The 15,343-nt window shown below is 47.4% G+C and overlaps 1 protein-coding gene across 1 annotated transcript in view; it reads right to left on the reverse strand.

Annotated features, from left to right (window-relative positions):
* Positions 1 to 978: 978 nt before the first annotated feature.
* LOC142310604 (alpha-2-macroglobulin-like protein 1) overlaps positions 979 to 15,343 on the reverse strand; it is a 291,878-nt gene continuing 277,513 nt past the window's right edge. The window contains exons 36-38 of the mRNA XM_075348122.1: positions 15,184 to 15,286; positions 4,091 to 4,129; positions 979 to 1,330 (exon numbers count right to left, since the gene is read on the reverse strand). Coding sequence (XP_075204237.1) covers positions 4,092 to 4,129; positions 15,184 to 15,286 — 141 coding nt within the window. The 3' untranslated portion in view covers positions 979 to 1,330; position 4,091. The remainder of the gene's footprint in view (positions 1,331 to 4,090; positions 4,130 to 15,183; positions 15,287 to 15,343) is intronic.

The following is a 15,343-nucleotide window of genomic DNA, read 5'->3' on the forward strand; positions in this document are numbered from 1 at the left end:
TGGCTTTATCTGGCTGGTATTAAAATTGGGGGGTACCGCACGCCATTTTTTTTAATTATTTATTTATTTATTTCACTGCACAGTATAGACCCGCCCACCGGCTGCTGTGATTGGGTGCAGTGAGACACCTGTCACTCAGCGTGGGGGCGTGTCTCACTGCAACCAATCATAGGCGCCTGTGGGCGGGGAAAGCAGGGAATACGAGATTGTTTAATGAGCGGCCGGCTTTTTCAAAATAGTAAAAGCCGCCGTAGCAGTGAGAAAGCCGTGCAGCGCCGCGCCGGTGATCGGGGAATGGTGAGTATGAGAGAGGGGGGGAAACTGACCGACAGACTGTGAGAGAGGGACAGAGATAGTGACGGACCGACAGAGAGAGAGAATAAAGACCGAGAGGGAGAGACCGACTGACAGGGAATAGTGATTGACAGACATTGTGAGACATCACTCGTTTCCAGTGTTTTAGGAAACATGCGAGAAATGTATTTAGAAAATCGGATGTCACTAAGATGGTGAGTGCCGTCCCGTGACATCCGATTTTTTACACGCTCCCATAGACTTGCATTGGAGAAACTCGCAGTAGAAACTCGCAAAAAAGCAGCATGCTGCGATTTTTTTCTCGGTCCGATTTGGAGTGAGAAAAAAATCGCAGATGCGAGCTGAATCATTCACTAACATGTGTCCGATTCCAATGCGAGATTTTCTCGCATTGCTCTACTGCGAGAAACTCGCAAGTGAGAACCAGCCCTTACTTTATATTCTGCAAAGGTGTTCCCTGTAAGTGATGCATCGCTGGAATCAGGGTCTCTGTCCCTGCATCATGCTGAATACATAGCAAATGCTCGAGGCCAGATTCCATTTATGCATAAACCTGGGTCAAATTGTGTACAACCACGAGCAGATGTGTGCGGGCTGAAAGTCTCAATTACAGACCCTCAGAAAATCCATAAATAATTAGACATGAGGGAGGATAAAGATCAGTAGATTTATTAATGAATATGCAGCAGATAGAAGAAAAGAAGGCTCCGCAGGATGCAGTGACAGAAGGCTCCGCAGGACGTGGTGACAGAAGGCTCCGCAGGACGCTGTGACAGAAGGCTCCGCAGGACGCGGTGACAGAAGGCTCCGCAGGACGCGGTGACAGAAGGCTCCGCAGGACGCGGTGACAGAAGGCTCCGCAGGACGCGGTGACAGAAGGCTCCGCAGGACGCGGTGACAGAAGGCTCCGCAGGACGCGGTGACAGAGCGCTCCGCAGGACGCGGTGACAGAAGGCTCCGCAGGACGCGATGACAGAAGGCTCCGCAGGACGCGGTGACACAATACAGATCCTCCCTGAAAGAAACATTAAAAAAAAATGTAACAGTAGAGAGACTGGAGAGGAGAAAAACCCCAGAACAGAAGACGGTGAGAAAGGAACAACGCGAAAAAGGAAGGACGGCGAGAAAGGAGAGACAGCGAGAAAAAAGAGAGGCGCAAAAGGAGAGACAGCGAGAAAGGAGAGACGTCGAGAAAGGAGAGGCATTGAGAAAGGAGAGACGCGAGAAAAGGAGAGACGCGAGAAAAGGAGGGACGCGAGAAAAGGAGGGACGGGAGAAAAGGAGGGACGCAAGAAAAGGAGGGACGCGAGAAAAGGAGGGACGCGAGAAAAGGAGGGACGCGAGAAAAGGAGGGACGCGAGAAAGGAGAGACAGCGAGAAAGAAGAGAGGCGCAAAAGGAGAGACAGCGAGAAAGGAGAGACGTCGAGAAAGGAGAGGCATTGAGAAAGGAGAGACGCGAGAAAAGGAGAGACGCGAGAAAAGGAGGGACGCGAGAAAAGGAGGGACGCGAGAAAAGGAGGGACGGGAGAAAAGGAGGGATGCGAGAAAAGGAGGGACGCGAGAAAAGGAGGGACGCGAGAAAAGGAGGGACGCGAGAAAAAGAGGGACGCGAGAAAAAGAGGGACGCGAGAAAAAGAGGGACGCGAGAAAAGGAGGGACGTGAGAAAAGGAGGGACGTGAGAAAAGGAGGCATGCGAGAAAGGAGGGACGTGAGAAAAGGAGGGACGCGAGAAAGGAGGGACGCGAGAAAGGAGGGACGCGAGAAAAGGAGGGACGCGAGAAAAGGAGGGACGCGAGAAAAAGAGGGACGCGAGAAAAAGAGGGACGCGAGAAAAAGAGGGACGCGAGAAAAAGAGGGACGCGAGAAAAGGAGGGACGTGAGAAAAGGAGGCACGCGAGAAAGGAGGGACGTGAGAAAAGGAGGGACGCGAGAAAGGAGGGACGCGAGAAAGGAGGGACGCGAGAAAAGGAGGGACGCGAGAAAAGGAGGGACGCGAGAAAAGGAGGGACGCGAGAAAAAGAGGGCCGCGAGAAAAGGAGGGACGCGAGAAAGGAAGGACGCGAGAAAGCAGGGATGCGAGAAAAGGAGAGACGACGAGAAAGGAGAGACGGCGAGAAAGGAGAGACGGCAAGAAAGGAGGGATGCGAAAAAGGAAGGACGGCAAGAAAGGAGAGACGGTCAGAAAGAAGAGAGGCGCGAAAGGAGGGACGGCGAGAAAGGAGAGACGGCGTGAAAGGAGAGACGGCGAGAAAGGAGAGACGGCGAGAAAGGAGAGACAGCGAGAAAGGAGAGACGGCGAGAAAGGAAGGACGGCGAGAAAGGAAGGACGGCGAGAAAGGAAGGACGGCGAGAAAGGATAGACGGCGAGAAAGGATAGACGGCAAGAAAGGATAGACGGCGAGAAAGGATAGACGGCGAGAAAGGAGAGACGTGAGATAGGAGAGACGCGAGAAAGGTGAGACGGCGAGAAAGGAGAGACGCGAGAAAGATGAGATGGCGAGAAAAGGAGAGGCGCGAGAAAAGGAGAGACGCGAGAAAAGGAGAGACGCGAGAAAAGGAGAGACGCGAGAAAAGGAGAGACGAGAGAAAAGGAGAGACGAGAGAAAAGGAGAGACGAGAGAAAAGGAGAGACGAGAGAAAAGGAGAGACGAGAGAAAAGGAGAGACGAGAGAAAAGGAGAGACGAGAGAAAGGAGAGATGCGAGAAAAGGAGGGACGTGAGAAAAGGAGGGACGCGAGAAAAGGAGAGGCGTGAGAAAAGGAGAGGCGCGAGAAAAGGAGAGACGTGAGAAAAGGAGAGACGCGAGAAAGGAGGGATGCGAGAAAAGGAGGGACGCGAGAAAAGGAGAGACACGAGAAAGGAAAGATGCTAGATAAGTCCCTGAGAAGTCTGCAAAGTCAGGAAGATTCAAGCTGTAGATTGAGGGCGGTGAATGTGGAGAACAAAGCTGAGAGCAAACAGAAGATGCCAGTCAGGATGTCTAATGGACATCTCACAAGACCGCGTATGGGAGGGGTAAAGAATGGAGGACAAGTACAATGGCGAACACCAGAGGCATAACTGTAAGCTTCTGGGCCCAATGCAATTTCTGTCAAGAGTCCCACCACCTAGTATAGGCCATGTGGTGAAACAGGAGACCGATGGTGGATAAATATATGATGGGCACAGCATGGAGATGTCTTCTCACTGTAAGATAGCTACAACGAGGGGGATGGACATGCAGATGGACACTGGTGGATGAACATATGAAGGACACAGGCTGGAGAACCTTTAACATTGGTGGTGGATAGAGGTGTAGATGGACACTAGTGGACAGAGATGACACGTGGACACTGGTAGATGGACAATATATGTGGACACTGGTGGATGGACTATATATGTAGACACAGCCTGGAGGACAATTAGCATAGGCGGTGGATAGACGTATGGATCGACACTGGTGGAGGAGATGACATGTGGACACTGATAGATGGACAATATCTGTGAATACTGGTGGATGGACATATGATGGACAGAAACGGGAGGCAACTGGAGGTGGATGGACGTTTGGATGGACACTGGTGGGTGGGATACATGTGGATACTGGTGGAGATGATATGTGGATGGACATATGATGCACACATCCTGGAAGTGTTTTCTGACCACAGGAGAGATATAATACAGACAGTGAAGGGCAAGAAATGGAGGATGAGGAGGAGACTGTACAGATCTGGAGCATGGAGGACAGGAAGGCTAGTCCGGTGGAGGTCTCACCATGTCATCATGCCTCTCACCTTAACAGTTAATCAAGTAGCTGATCGTCTTCTCTTCCTCTGCATTAAAATAAGAGATGAAAAGAGTCAGGAGAGCGGGAAACGGAGGACAGCAGAAGACACGGACTGGATGATAACACGTGAGTGACGCACACAAGTATGGACGCCACGCAGTACCCGTCATTTTATGTCACATAATCTTCACACGTATAAGATTATCTCAGCCCGGGAACATTTTATATAACATCCAATTGTGGAAATTATTTTTATTAAAAGATCTATTGATTGATTGTACTTTATTAGTGGGAAAACCCCTTTTAGAGGTAGAAACCTTAAACCCGGGGCCACTGTGCGGCTGCAGAGGTTGCACCAGTGACATGTCCGCCCCGGACTAGGATCCAGAAAACGTGAGAGTATGAACATTTTACAGTCAATTCAAAATTAAAGGAAAAGATGCAGAAAATAATCGACAGAGAACGTGCAACAGATCTTCTCATTTATAATTCTGACAGCAGAGGTGCAGCGGGAATTACTGGATTATAGCCACCATGGGGTCGTGAGAAGTCACCACTAGGGGATCTCATTACATATAAATCTGTATACAGCTCCCCCTAGTGATGGCTGTATAAATCTGTATGTAGTGAGCTCCCTCTAGTGGTGGCTGTATAAATCTGTATGTAGTGAGCTCCCTCTAGTGGTAGCTGTATAAATCTGTATGTAGTGAGCTCCCTCTAGTGGTGACTGTATAAATCTGTATGTAGTGAGCTCCCTCTAGTGGTGGCTGTATAAATCTGTATGTAGTGAGCTCCCCCTAGTGGCAGCCATATAAATCTGTAAGTAGTGAGCTCCCTCTAGTGGTGACTGTATAAATCTGTATGTAGTGAGCTCCCTCTAGTGGTGACTGTATAAATCTGTATGTAGTGAGCTCCCTCTAGTGGTGGCTGTATAAATCTGTATGTAGTGAGCTCCCTCTAGTGGTGACTGTATAAATCTGTATGTAGTGAGCTCCCTCTAGTGGTGGCTGTATAAATCTGTATGTAGTGAGCTCCCTCTAGTGGTGGCTGTGTAAATCTGTAAGTAGTGAGCTCCCTCTAGTGGTGGATGTATAAATCTGTATGTAGTGATCTCCCTCTAGTGGTGGCTGTATAAATCTGTATGTAGTGAGCTCCCTCTAGTGGTGGCTGTATAATCTGTATGTAGTGAGCTCCCTCTAGTGGTGGCTGTATAAATCTGTATGTAGTGAGCTCCCTCTAGTGGTGGCTGTATAAATCTGTATGTAGTGAGCTCCCTCTAGTGGTGACTGTATAAATCTGTATGTAGTGAGCTCCCTCTAGTGGTGACTGTATAAATCTGTATGTAGTGAGCTCCCTCTAGTGGTGGCTGTATAATCTGTATGTAGTGAGCTCCCTCTAGTGGTGGCTGTATAAATCTGTATGTAGTGAGCTCCCTCTAGTGGTGGCTGTATAAATCTGTATGTAGTGAGTTCCTCTAGTGGTAGCTGTGTAAATCTGTATGTAGTGAGCTCCTCTAGTGGTAGCTGTATAAATCCGTATGTAGTGAGCTCCTCTAGTGGTAGCTGTATAAATCTGTATGTAGTGAGCTCCCTCTAGTGGTGGCTGTATAAATCTGTATGTAGTGAGCTCCTCTAGTGGTAGCTGTATAAATCTGTATGTAGTGAGCTTCCTCTAGTGGTGGCTGTATAAATCTGTATGTAGTGAGCTCCCTCTAGTGGTGACTGTATAAATCTGTATGTAGTGAGCTCCCTCTAGTGGTGGCTGTGTAAATCTGTAAGTAGTGAGCTCCCTCTAGTGGTGGATGTATAAATCTGTATGTAGTGAGCTCCCTCTAGTGGTGGCTGTATAATCTGTATGTAGTGAGCTCCCTCTAGTGGTGGCTGTATAAATCTGTATGTAGTGAGCTCCCCCTAGTGGTGACTGTATAAATCTGTATGTAGTGAGCTCCCTCTAGTGGTGGCTGTATAAATCTGTATGTAGTGAGCTCCCTCTAGTGGTGGCTGTATAAATCTGTATGTAGTGAGCTCCCTCTAGTGGTGGCTGTATAAATCTGTATGTAGTGATCTCCCTCTAGTGGTGGCTGTGTAAATCTGTAAGTAGTGAGCTCCCTCTAGTGGTGGATGTATAAATGTGTATGTAGTGAGCTCCTCTAGTGGTAGCTGTATAAATCTGTATGTAGTGAGCTCCTCTAGTGGTAGCTGTATAAATCCGTATGTAGTGAGCTCCTCTAGTGGTAGCTGTATAAATCTGTATGTAGTGAGCTCCCTCTAGTGGTGGCTGTATAAATCTGTATGTAGTGAGCTCCTCTAGTGGTAGCTGTATAAATCTGTATGTAGTGAGCTCCCTCTAGTGGTGACTGTATAAATCTGTATGTAGTGAGCTCCCTCTAGTGGTGGCTGTATAAATCTGTATGTAGTGAGATCCCTCTAGTGGTGGCTGTATAAATCTGTATGTAGTGAGCTTCCTCTAGTGGTGGCTGTATAAATCTGTATGTAGTGAGCTCCCTCTAGTGGTGACTGTATAAATCTGTATGTAGTGAGCTCCCTCTAGTGGTGGCTGTGTAAATCTGTAAGTAGTGAGCTCCCTCTAGTGGTGGATGTATAAATCTGTATGTAGTGAGCTCCCTCTAGTGGTGGCTGTATAAATCTGTATGTAGTGAGCTCCCTCTAGTGGTGGCTGTATAAATCTGTATGTAGTGCGCTCCCTCTAGTGTTGGCTGTATAAATCTGTATGTAGTGAGCTCCCTCTAGTGGTGGCTGTATAAATCTGTATGTAATTAGCTCCCTCTAGTGGTGGCTGTATAAATCTGTATACAGTGAGCTCCCTCTAGTGGTGGCTGTATAAATCTATATACAGTGAGCTCCCTCTAGTGGTGGCTGTATAAATCTGTATGTAGTGAGCTCTCTCTAGTGGTGGCTGTGTAAATCTGTATGTAGTGAGCTTCCTCTAGTGGTGGATGTATAAATCTGTATGTAGTGATCTCCCTCTAGTGGTGACTGTATAAATCTGTATGTAGTGAGCTCCCTCTAGTGGTGGCTGTATAAATCTGTATGTAGTGAGCTCCCTCTAGTGGTGACTGTATAAATCTGTATGTAGTGAGCTCCCTCTAGTGGTGGCTGTATAAATCTGTATGTAGTGAGCTCCCTCTAGTGGTAGCTGTATAAATCTGTATGTAGTGAGCTCCCTCTAGTGGTGACTGTATAAATCTGTATGTAGTAAGCTCCCTCTAGTGGTGACTGTATAAATCTGTATGTACTGAGCTCCCTCTAGTGGTGGCTGTATAAATCTGTATGTAGTGAGCTCCCTCTAGTGGTGACTGTATAAATCTGTATGTAGTGAGCTCCCTCTAGTGGTGGCTGTATAAATCTGTATGTAGTGAGCTCCCTCTAGTGGTGGCTGTGTAAATCTGTAAGTAGTGAGCTCCCTCTAGTGGTGGATGTATAAATCTGTATGTAGTGAGCTCCCCCTAGTGGCAGTCATATAAATCTGTAAGTAGTGAGCTCCCTCTAGTGGTGACTGTATAAATCTGTATGTAGTGAGCTCCCCCTAGTGGTGGCTGTATAAATCTGTAAGTAGTGTGCTCCCTCTAGTGGTGGATGTATAAATCTGTATGTAGTGAGCTCCCTCTAGTGGTGGCTGTATAAATCTGTATGTAGTGAGCTCCCTCTAGTGGTGGCTGTATAAATCTGTATGTAGTGAGCTCCCTCTAGTGGTGGATGTATAAATCTGTATGTAGTGAGCTCCCTCTAGTGGTAGCTGTATAAATCTGTATGTAGTGAGCTTCCTCTAGTGGTGGCTGTATAAATCTGTATGTAGTGAGCTCCCTCTAGTGGTGGATGTATAAATCTGTATGTAGTGAGCTCCCTCTAGTGGTGGCTGTATAAATCTGTATGTAGTGAGCTCCTCTAGTGGTGGCTGTATAAATCTGTATGTAGTGAGCTTCCTCTAGTGGTGGCTGTATAAATCCGTATGTAGTGAGCTCCTCTAGTGGTAGCTGTATAAATCTGTATGTAGTGAGCTTCCTCTAGTGGTGGCTGTATAAATCTGTATGTAGTGAGCTCCCTCTAGTGGTGGATGTATAAATCTGTATGTAGTGAGCTCCCTCTAGTGGTGGCTGTATAAATCTGTATGTAGTGAGCTCCTCTAGTGGTGGCTGTATAAATCTGTATGTAGTGAGCTTCCTCTAGTGGTGGCTGTATAAATCTGTATGTAGTGAGCTCCCTCTAGTGGTGACTGTATAAATCTGTATGTAGTGAGCTCCTCTAGTGGCAGCCATATAAATCTGTAAGTAGTGAGCTTCCTCTAGTGGTGGCTGTATAAATCCGTATGTAGTGAGCTCCTCTAGTGGTAGCTGTATAAATCTGTATGTAGTGAGCTTCCTCTAGTGGTGGCTGTATAAATCTGTATGTAGTGAGCTCCCTCTAGTGGTGGATGTATAAATCTGTATGTAGTGAGCTCCCTCTAGTGGTGGCTGTATAAATCTGTATGTAGTGAGCTCCTCTAGTGGTGGCTGTATAAATCTGTATGTAGTGAGCTCCCTCTAGTGGTGGCTGTATAAATCTGTATGTAGTGAGCTCCCTCTAGTGGTGGCTGTGTAAATCTGTAAGTAGTGAGCTCCCTCTAGTGGTGGATGTATAAATCTGTATGTAGTGAGCTCCCCCTAGTGGCAGCCATATAAATCTGTAAGTAGTGAGCTCCCTCTAGTGGTGACTGTATAAATCTGTATGTAGTGAGCTCCCTCTAGTGGTGGCTGTATAAATCTGTATGTAGTGAGCTCCCCCTAGTGGTGGCTGTATAAATCTGTAAGTAGTGTGCTCCCTCTAGTGGTGGATGTATAAATCTGTATGTAGTGAGCTCCCTCTAGTGGTGGCTGTATAAATCTGTATGTAGTGAGCTCCCTCTAGTGGTGGCTGTATAAATCCGTATGTAGTGATCTCCCTCTAGTGGTGGCTGTATAAATCTGTATGTAGTGAGCTCCCTCTAGTGGTGACTGTATAAATCTGTATGTAGTGAGCTTCCTCTAGTGGTGGATGTATAAATCTGTATGTAGTGAGCTCCCTCTAGTGGTGACTGTATAAATCTGTATGTAGTGAGCTTCCTCTAGTGGTGGATGTATAAATCTGTATGTAGTGAGCTCCCTCTAGTGGTAGCTGTATAAATCTGTATGTAGTGAGCTCCCTCTAGTGGTGCCTGTATAAATCTGTATGTAGTGAGCTCCCTCTAGTGGTGGCTGTATAAATCTGTATGTAGTGAGCTCCCTCTAGTGGTGGATGTATAAATCTGTATGTAGTGAGCTCCCTCTAGTGGTGCCTGTATAAATCTGTATGTAGTGAGCTTCCTCTAGTGGTGGCTGTATAAATCTGTATGTAGTGAGCTCCCTCTAGTGGTGGCTGTATAAATCTGTATGTAGTGAGCTCCCTCTAGTGGTGGCTGTATAAATCTGTATGTAGTGAGCTCTCTCTAGTGGTGGCTGTGTAAATCTGTATGTAGTGAGCTCTCTCTAGTGGTGGCTGTGTAAATCTGTATGTAGTGAGCTTCCTCTAGTGGTGGATGTATAAATCTGTATGTAGTGATCTCCCTCTAGTGGTGACTGTATAAATCTGTATGTAGTGAGCTCCCTCTAGTGGTGGCTGTATAAATCTGTATGTAGTGAGCTCCCTCTAGTGGTGACTGTATAAATCTGTATGTAGTGAGCTCCCTCTAGTGGTGGCTGTATAAATCTATATGTAGTGAGCTCCCTCTAGTGGTAGCTGTATAAATCTGTATGTAGTGAGCTCCCTCTAGTGGTGACTGTATAAATCTGTATGTAGTAAGCTCCCTCTAGTGGTGACTGTATAAATCTGTATGTACTGAGCTCCCTCTAGTGGTGGCTGTATAAATCTGTATGTAGTGAGCTCCCTCTAGTGGTGACTGTATAAATCTGTATGTAGTGAGCTCCCTCTAGTGGTGGCTGTATAAATCTGTATGTAGTGAGCTCCCTCTAGTGGTGGCTGTGTAAATCTGTAAGTAGTGAGCTCCCTCTAGTGGTGGATGTATAAATCTGTATGTAGTGAGCTCCCCCTAGTGGCAGCCATATAAATCTGTAAGTAGTGAGCTCCCTCTAGTGGTGACTGTATAAATCTGTATGTAGTGAGCTCCCTCTAGTGGTGGCTGTATAAATCTGTATGTAGTGAGCTCCCTCTAGTGGTGGCTGTATAAATCTGTATGTAGTGAGCTCCCCCTAGTGGTGGCTGTATAAATCTGTAAGTAGTGTGCTCCCTCTAGTGGTGGATGTATAAATCTGTATGTAGTGAGCTCCCTCTAGTGGTGGCTGTATAAATCTGTATGTAGTGAGCTCCCTCTAGTGGTGGCTGTATAAATCCGTATGTAGTGATCTCCCTCTAGTGGTGGCTGTATAAATCTGTATGTAGTGAGCTCCCTCTAGTGGTGACTGTATAAATCTGTATGTAGTGAGCTTCCTCTAGTGGTGGATGTATAAATCTGTATGTAGTGAGCTCCCTCTAGTGGTGGCTGTATAAATCTGTATGTAGTGAGCTCCTCTAGTGGTAGCTGTATAAATCTGTATGTAGTGCGCTCCCTCTAGTGGTGGCTGTATAAATCTGTATGTAGTGAGGTCCCTCTAGTAGTGGCTGTATAAATCTGTATGTAGTGAGCTCCCTCTAGTGGTGGTTGTATAGATCTGTATGTAGTGAGCTCCCTCTAGTGGTGGCTGTATAAATCTGTATGTAGTGAGCTCCCTCTAGTGGTGCCTGTATAAATCTGTATGTAGTGAGCTTCCTCTAGTGGTGGATGTATAAATCTGTATGTAGTGAGCTCCCTCTAGTGGTGGCTGTATAAATCTGTATGTAGTGAGCTCCTCTAGTGGTAGCTGTATAAATCTGTATGTAGTGCGCTCCCTCTAGTGGTGGCTGTATAAATCTGTATGTAGTGAGGTCCCTCTAGTAGTGGCTGTATAAATCTGTATGTAGTGAGCTCCCTCTAGTGGTGGTTGTATAGATCTGTATGTAGTGAGCTCCCTCTAGTGGTGGCTGTATAAATCTGTATGTAGTGAGCTCCCTCTAGTGGTGCCTGTATAAATCTGTATGTAGTGAGATCCCTCTAGTGGTGGCTGTATAAATCTGTATGTAGTGAGCTCCCTCTAGTGGTGGCTGTATAAATCTGTAAGTAGTGTGCTCCCTCTAGTGGTGACTGTATAAATCTGTATGTAGTGAGCTCCCTCTAGTGGTGGCTGTATAACTCTGTATGTAGTGAGCTCCCTCTAGTGGTGACTGTATAAATCTGTATGTAGTGAGCTCCCTCTAGTGGTGGCTGTATAAATCTGTATGTAGTGCACTCCCTCTAGTGTTGGCTGTATAAATCTGTATTCAGTGAGCTCCCTCTAGTGGTGGCTGTATAAATCTGTATGTAATTAGCTCCCTCTAGTGGTGGCTGTATAAATCTGTATACAGTGAGCTCCCTCTAGTGGTGGCTGTATAAATCTATATACAGTGAGCTCCCTCTAGTGGTGGCTGTATAAATCTGTATGTAGTGAGCTCCCCTAGTGGTGGCTGTATAAATCCGTATGTAGTGAGCTCCCCCTAGTGGTGGCTGTATAAATCTGTATGTAGTGAGCTCCCTCTAGTGGTGGCTGTATAAATCTGTATGTAGTGAGCTCTCTCTAGTGGTGGCTGTATAAATCTGTATGTAGTGAGCTCTCTCTAGTGGTGGATGTATAAATCTGTATGTAGTGAGCTCTCTCTAGTGGTGGATGTATAAATCTGTATGTAGTGAGCTCCCTCTAGTGGTGGCTGTATAAATCTGTATGTAGTGAGCTCCCTCTAGTGGTGACTGTATAAATCTGTATGTAGTGAGCTCCCTCTAGTGGTGGCTGTATAAATCTGTATGTAGTGAGCTTCCTCTAGTGGTGGCTGTATAAATCTGTATGTAGTGAGCTCCCTCTAGTGGTGGCTGTATAAATCTGTATGTAGTGAGCTCCCTCTAGTGGTGACTGTATAAATCTGTATGTAGTGAGCTCCCTCTAGTGGTGGCTGTATAAATCTGTATGTAGTGAGCTCCCCCTAGTGGTGGCTGTATAAATCTGTATGTAGTGAGCTCCCTCTAGTGGTGGCTGTATAAATCCGTATGTAGTGAGCTCCCTCTAGTGGTGACTGTATAAATCTGTATGTAGTGAGCTTCCTCTAGTGGTGGCTGTATAAATCTGTATGTAGTGAGCTCCCTCTAGTGGTGGATGTATAAATCTGTATGTAGTGAGCTCCCTTTAGTGGTGGCTGTATAAATCTGTATGTAGTGAGCTCCCTCTAGTGGTGGATGTATAAATCTGTATGTAGTGAGCTCCCTCTAGTGGTGACTGTATAAATCTGTATGTAGTGAGCTTCCTCTAGTGGTGGCTGTATAAATCTGTATGTAGTGAGCTCCCTCTAGTGGTGGATGTATAAATCTGTATGTAGTGAGCTCCCTTTAGTGGTGGCTGTATAAATCTGTATGTAGTGAGCTCCCTCTAGTGGTGGCTGTATAAATCTGTCTGTAGTGAGCTCCCTCTAGTGGTGACTGTATAAATCTGTATGTAGTGAGTGCCCTCTAGTGGTGGCTGTATAAATCTGTATGTAGTGAGTGCCCTCTAGTGGTGGCTGTATAAATCTGTATGTAGTGAGTGCCCTCTAGTGGTGGCTGTATAAATCTGTATGTAGTGAGTGCCCTCTAGTGGTGGATGTATAAATCTGTATGTAGTGAGTGCCCTCTAGTGGTAGCTGTATAAATCTGTATGTAGTGAGCTCCCTTTAGTGGTGGCTGTATAAATCTGTATGTAGTGAGCTCCCTCTAGTGGTGGCTGTATAAATCTGTATGTAGTGAGCTCCCTCTAGTGGTGGCTGTATAAATCTATATGTAGTGAGCTCCCTCTAGTGGTGGCTGTATAAATCTGTATGTAGTGAGCACCCTCTAGTGGTGACTGTATAAATCTGTATGTAGTGAGTTCCCTCTCGTGGTGACTGTATAAGTCTGTATGTAGTGAGCTCCCTCTAGTGGTGACTGTATAAATCTGTATGTAGTGAGCTCCCTCTAGTGGTGGCTGTATAAATCTGTATGTAGTGAGCTCCCCCTACTGGTGGCTGTATAAATCTGTATGTAGTGAGCTCCCCCTAGTGGTGACTGTATAAATCTGTATGTAGTGAGCTCCCCCTAGTGGTGGCTGTATATATCTGTATGTAGTGAGCTCCCCCTAGTGGTGGCTGTATAAATCTGTATGTAGTGAGCTCACCCTAGTGGTGGCTGTATAAATCTGTATGTAGTGAGCTCCCTCTAGTGGTGGCTGTATAAATCTGTATGTAGTGAGCTCCCTCTAGTGGTGGCTGTATAAATCTGTATGTAGTGAGCTCCCCCTAGTGATGACTGTATAAATCTGTATGTAGTGAGCTCCCCCTAGTGGTGGCTGTATATATCTGTATGTAGTGAGCTCCCGCTAGTGGTGGCTGTATAAATCTGTATGTAGTGAGCTCACCCTAGTGGTGGCTGTATAAATCTGTATGTAGTGAGCTCCCTCTAGTGGTGGATGTATAAATCTGTATGTAGTGAGCTCCCCCTAGTGGTGACTGTATAAATCTGTATGTAGTGAGCTCCTCCTAGTGGTGACTGTATAAATCTGTATGTAGTGAGCTCCCTCTAGTGGTAGCTGTATAAATCTGTATGTAGTGAGCTCCCCCTAGTGGTGGCTGTATAAATCTGTATGTAGTGAGCTCCCTCTAGTGGTGACTGTATAAATCTGTATGTAGTGAGCTCCCCCTAGTGGTGACTGTATAAATCTGTATGTAGCAAGCGATGCATATTCCAATGAGCACATGATACCCGAGCGAGCAAATAAAGGGGAAGAACCTGAGGGTCACACAGCACTTGTCCTACACATTATGGAGCGGACAACTAATGGGACCTTAATGCTTCACTGGCTGCATTGTGGCTGTAGAGGCAGCTGTGGCCCCTGTAGATGGCTGTAGATGCAGTTGTGGCCCCTGTAGATGCAGCTGTGGCCCCTGTAGATGGCTGTAGATGCAGTTGTGGCCCCTGTAGATGCAGCTGTGGCCCCTGTAAAGGCAGCTGTGGCCCCTGTAGATGGCAGCTGTGGCCCCTGTAGATGCAGCTGTGGCCCCTGTAGAGGCAGCTGTGGCCCCTGTAGATGGCAGCTGTGGCCCCTGTAGATGCAGCTGTGGCCCCTGTAGAGGCAGCTGTGGCCCCTGTAGAGGCAGCTGTGGCCCCTGTGGAGGCAGCTACGGCCCCTGTATAGGCAGCTGTGGCCCCTGTAGATGCAGCTGTGGCCCCTGTAGATGGCTGTAGATGCAGGTGTGGCCCCTGTAGAGGCAGCTGTTGCCCCTGTATATGCAGCTGTGGCCCCTGTAGAGGCAGCTGTGGCCCCTGTAGAGGCAGCTGCGGCCCCTGTAGAGGCAGCTGTGGCCCTTGTAGAGGCAGCTGTGGCCCCTGTAGATGCAGCTGTGGCCCATGTACATGTAGCTGTGGCCCCTGTAGAGGCAGCTGTGGCCCCTGTAGAGGCAGCTGTGGCCCCTGTACATGTAGCTGCGGCCCCTGTACATGCAGCTGTGGCCCCTGTAGACGCAGCTGTGGCCCCTGTAGAGGCAGCTGTGGCCCCTGTAGAGGCAGCTGTGGCCCCTGTACATGTAGCTGCGGCCCCTGTACATGCAGCTGTGGCCCCTGTAGACGCAGCTGTGGCCCCTGTAGAGGCAGCTGTGGCCCCTGTAGAGGCAGCTGTGGCCCTTGTAGAGGCAGCTGTGGCCCCTGTAGAGGCAGCTGTGGCCCTTGTAGAGGCAGCTGTGGCCCCTGTAGAGTCAGCTGTGACCCCTGTACATGTAGCTGTGGCCCCTGTAGATGTAGCTGTGGCCCCTGTACATGTAGCTGTGGCCCCTGTAGAGGCAGCTGTGGCCCCTGTAGAGGCAGCTGTGGCCCCTGTACATGTAGCTGTGGCCCCTGTAGAGGAAGCTGTGGCCCCTGTAGAGGCAGCTGTGGCCCCTGTACATGCAGCTGTGGCCCCTGTAGAGGCAGCTGTGGCCCCTGTAGAGGAAGCTGTGGCCCTGTGTGTCCGGTTCTGCTGTACATTACCTGGCATGTAGTAATCATAGATTTCAATGAAGGAGGGTTTGCGGCCGGTCACGGGGATGCTCTGCTCGGCCTGTAGCTCCAGGGTCTGTGGTTCAGAGGTGACCTGAGAAGATGGGAGAGAAACGCTGAGTGTGTGATGGCCACATGTGACGGGCCGAGG

This window comes from Anomaloglossus baeobatrachus, chromosome 5 (genome assembly GCF_048569485.1).
Source record: "Anomaloglossus baeobatrachus isolate aAnoBae1 chromosome 5, aAnoBae1.hap1, whole genome shotgun sequence".
Lineage (NCBI taxonomy): Eukaryota > Metazoa > Chordata > Amphibia > Anura > Aromobatidae > Anomaloglossus > Anomaloglossus baeobatrachus.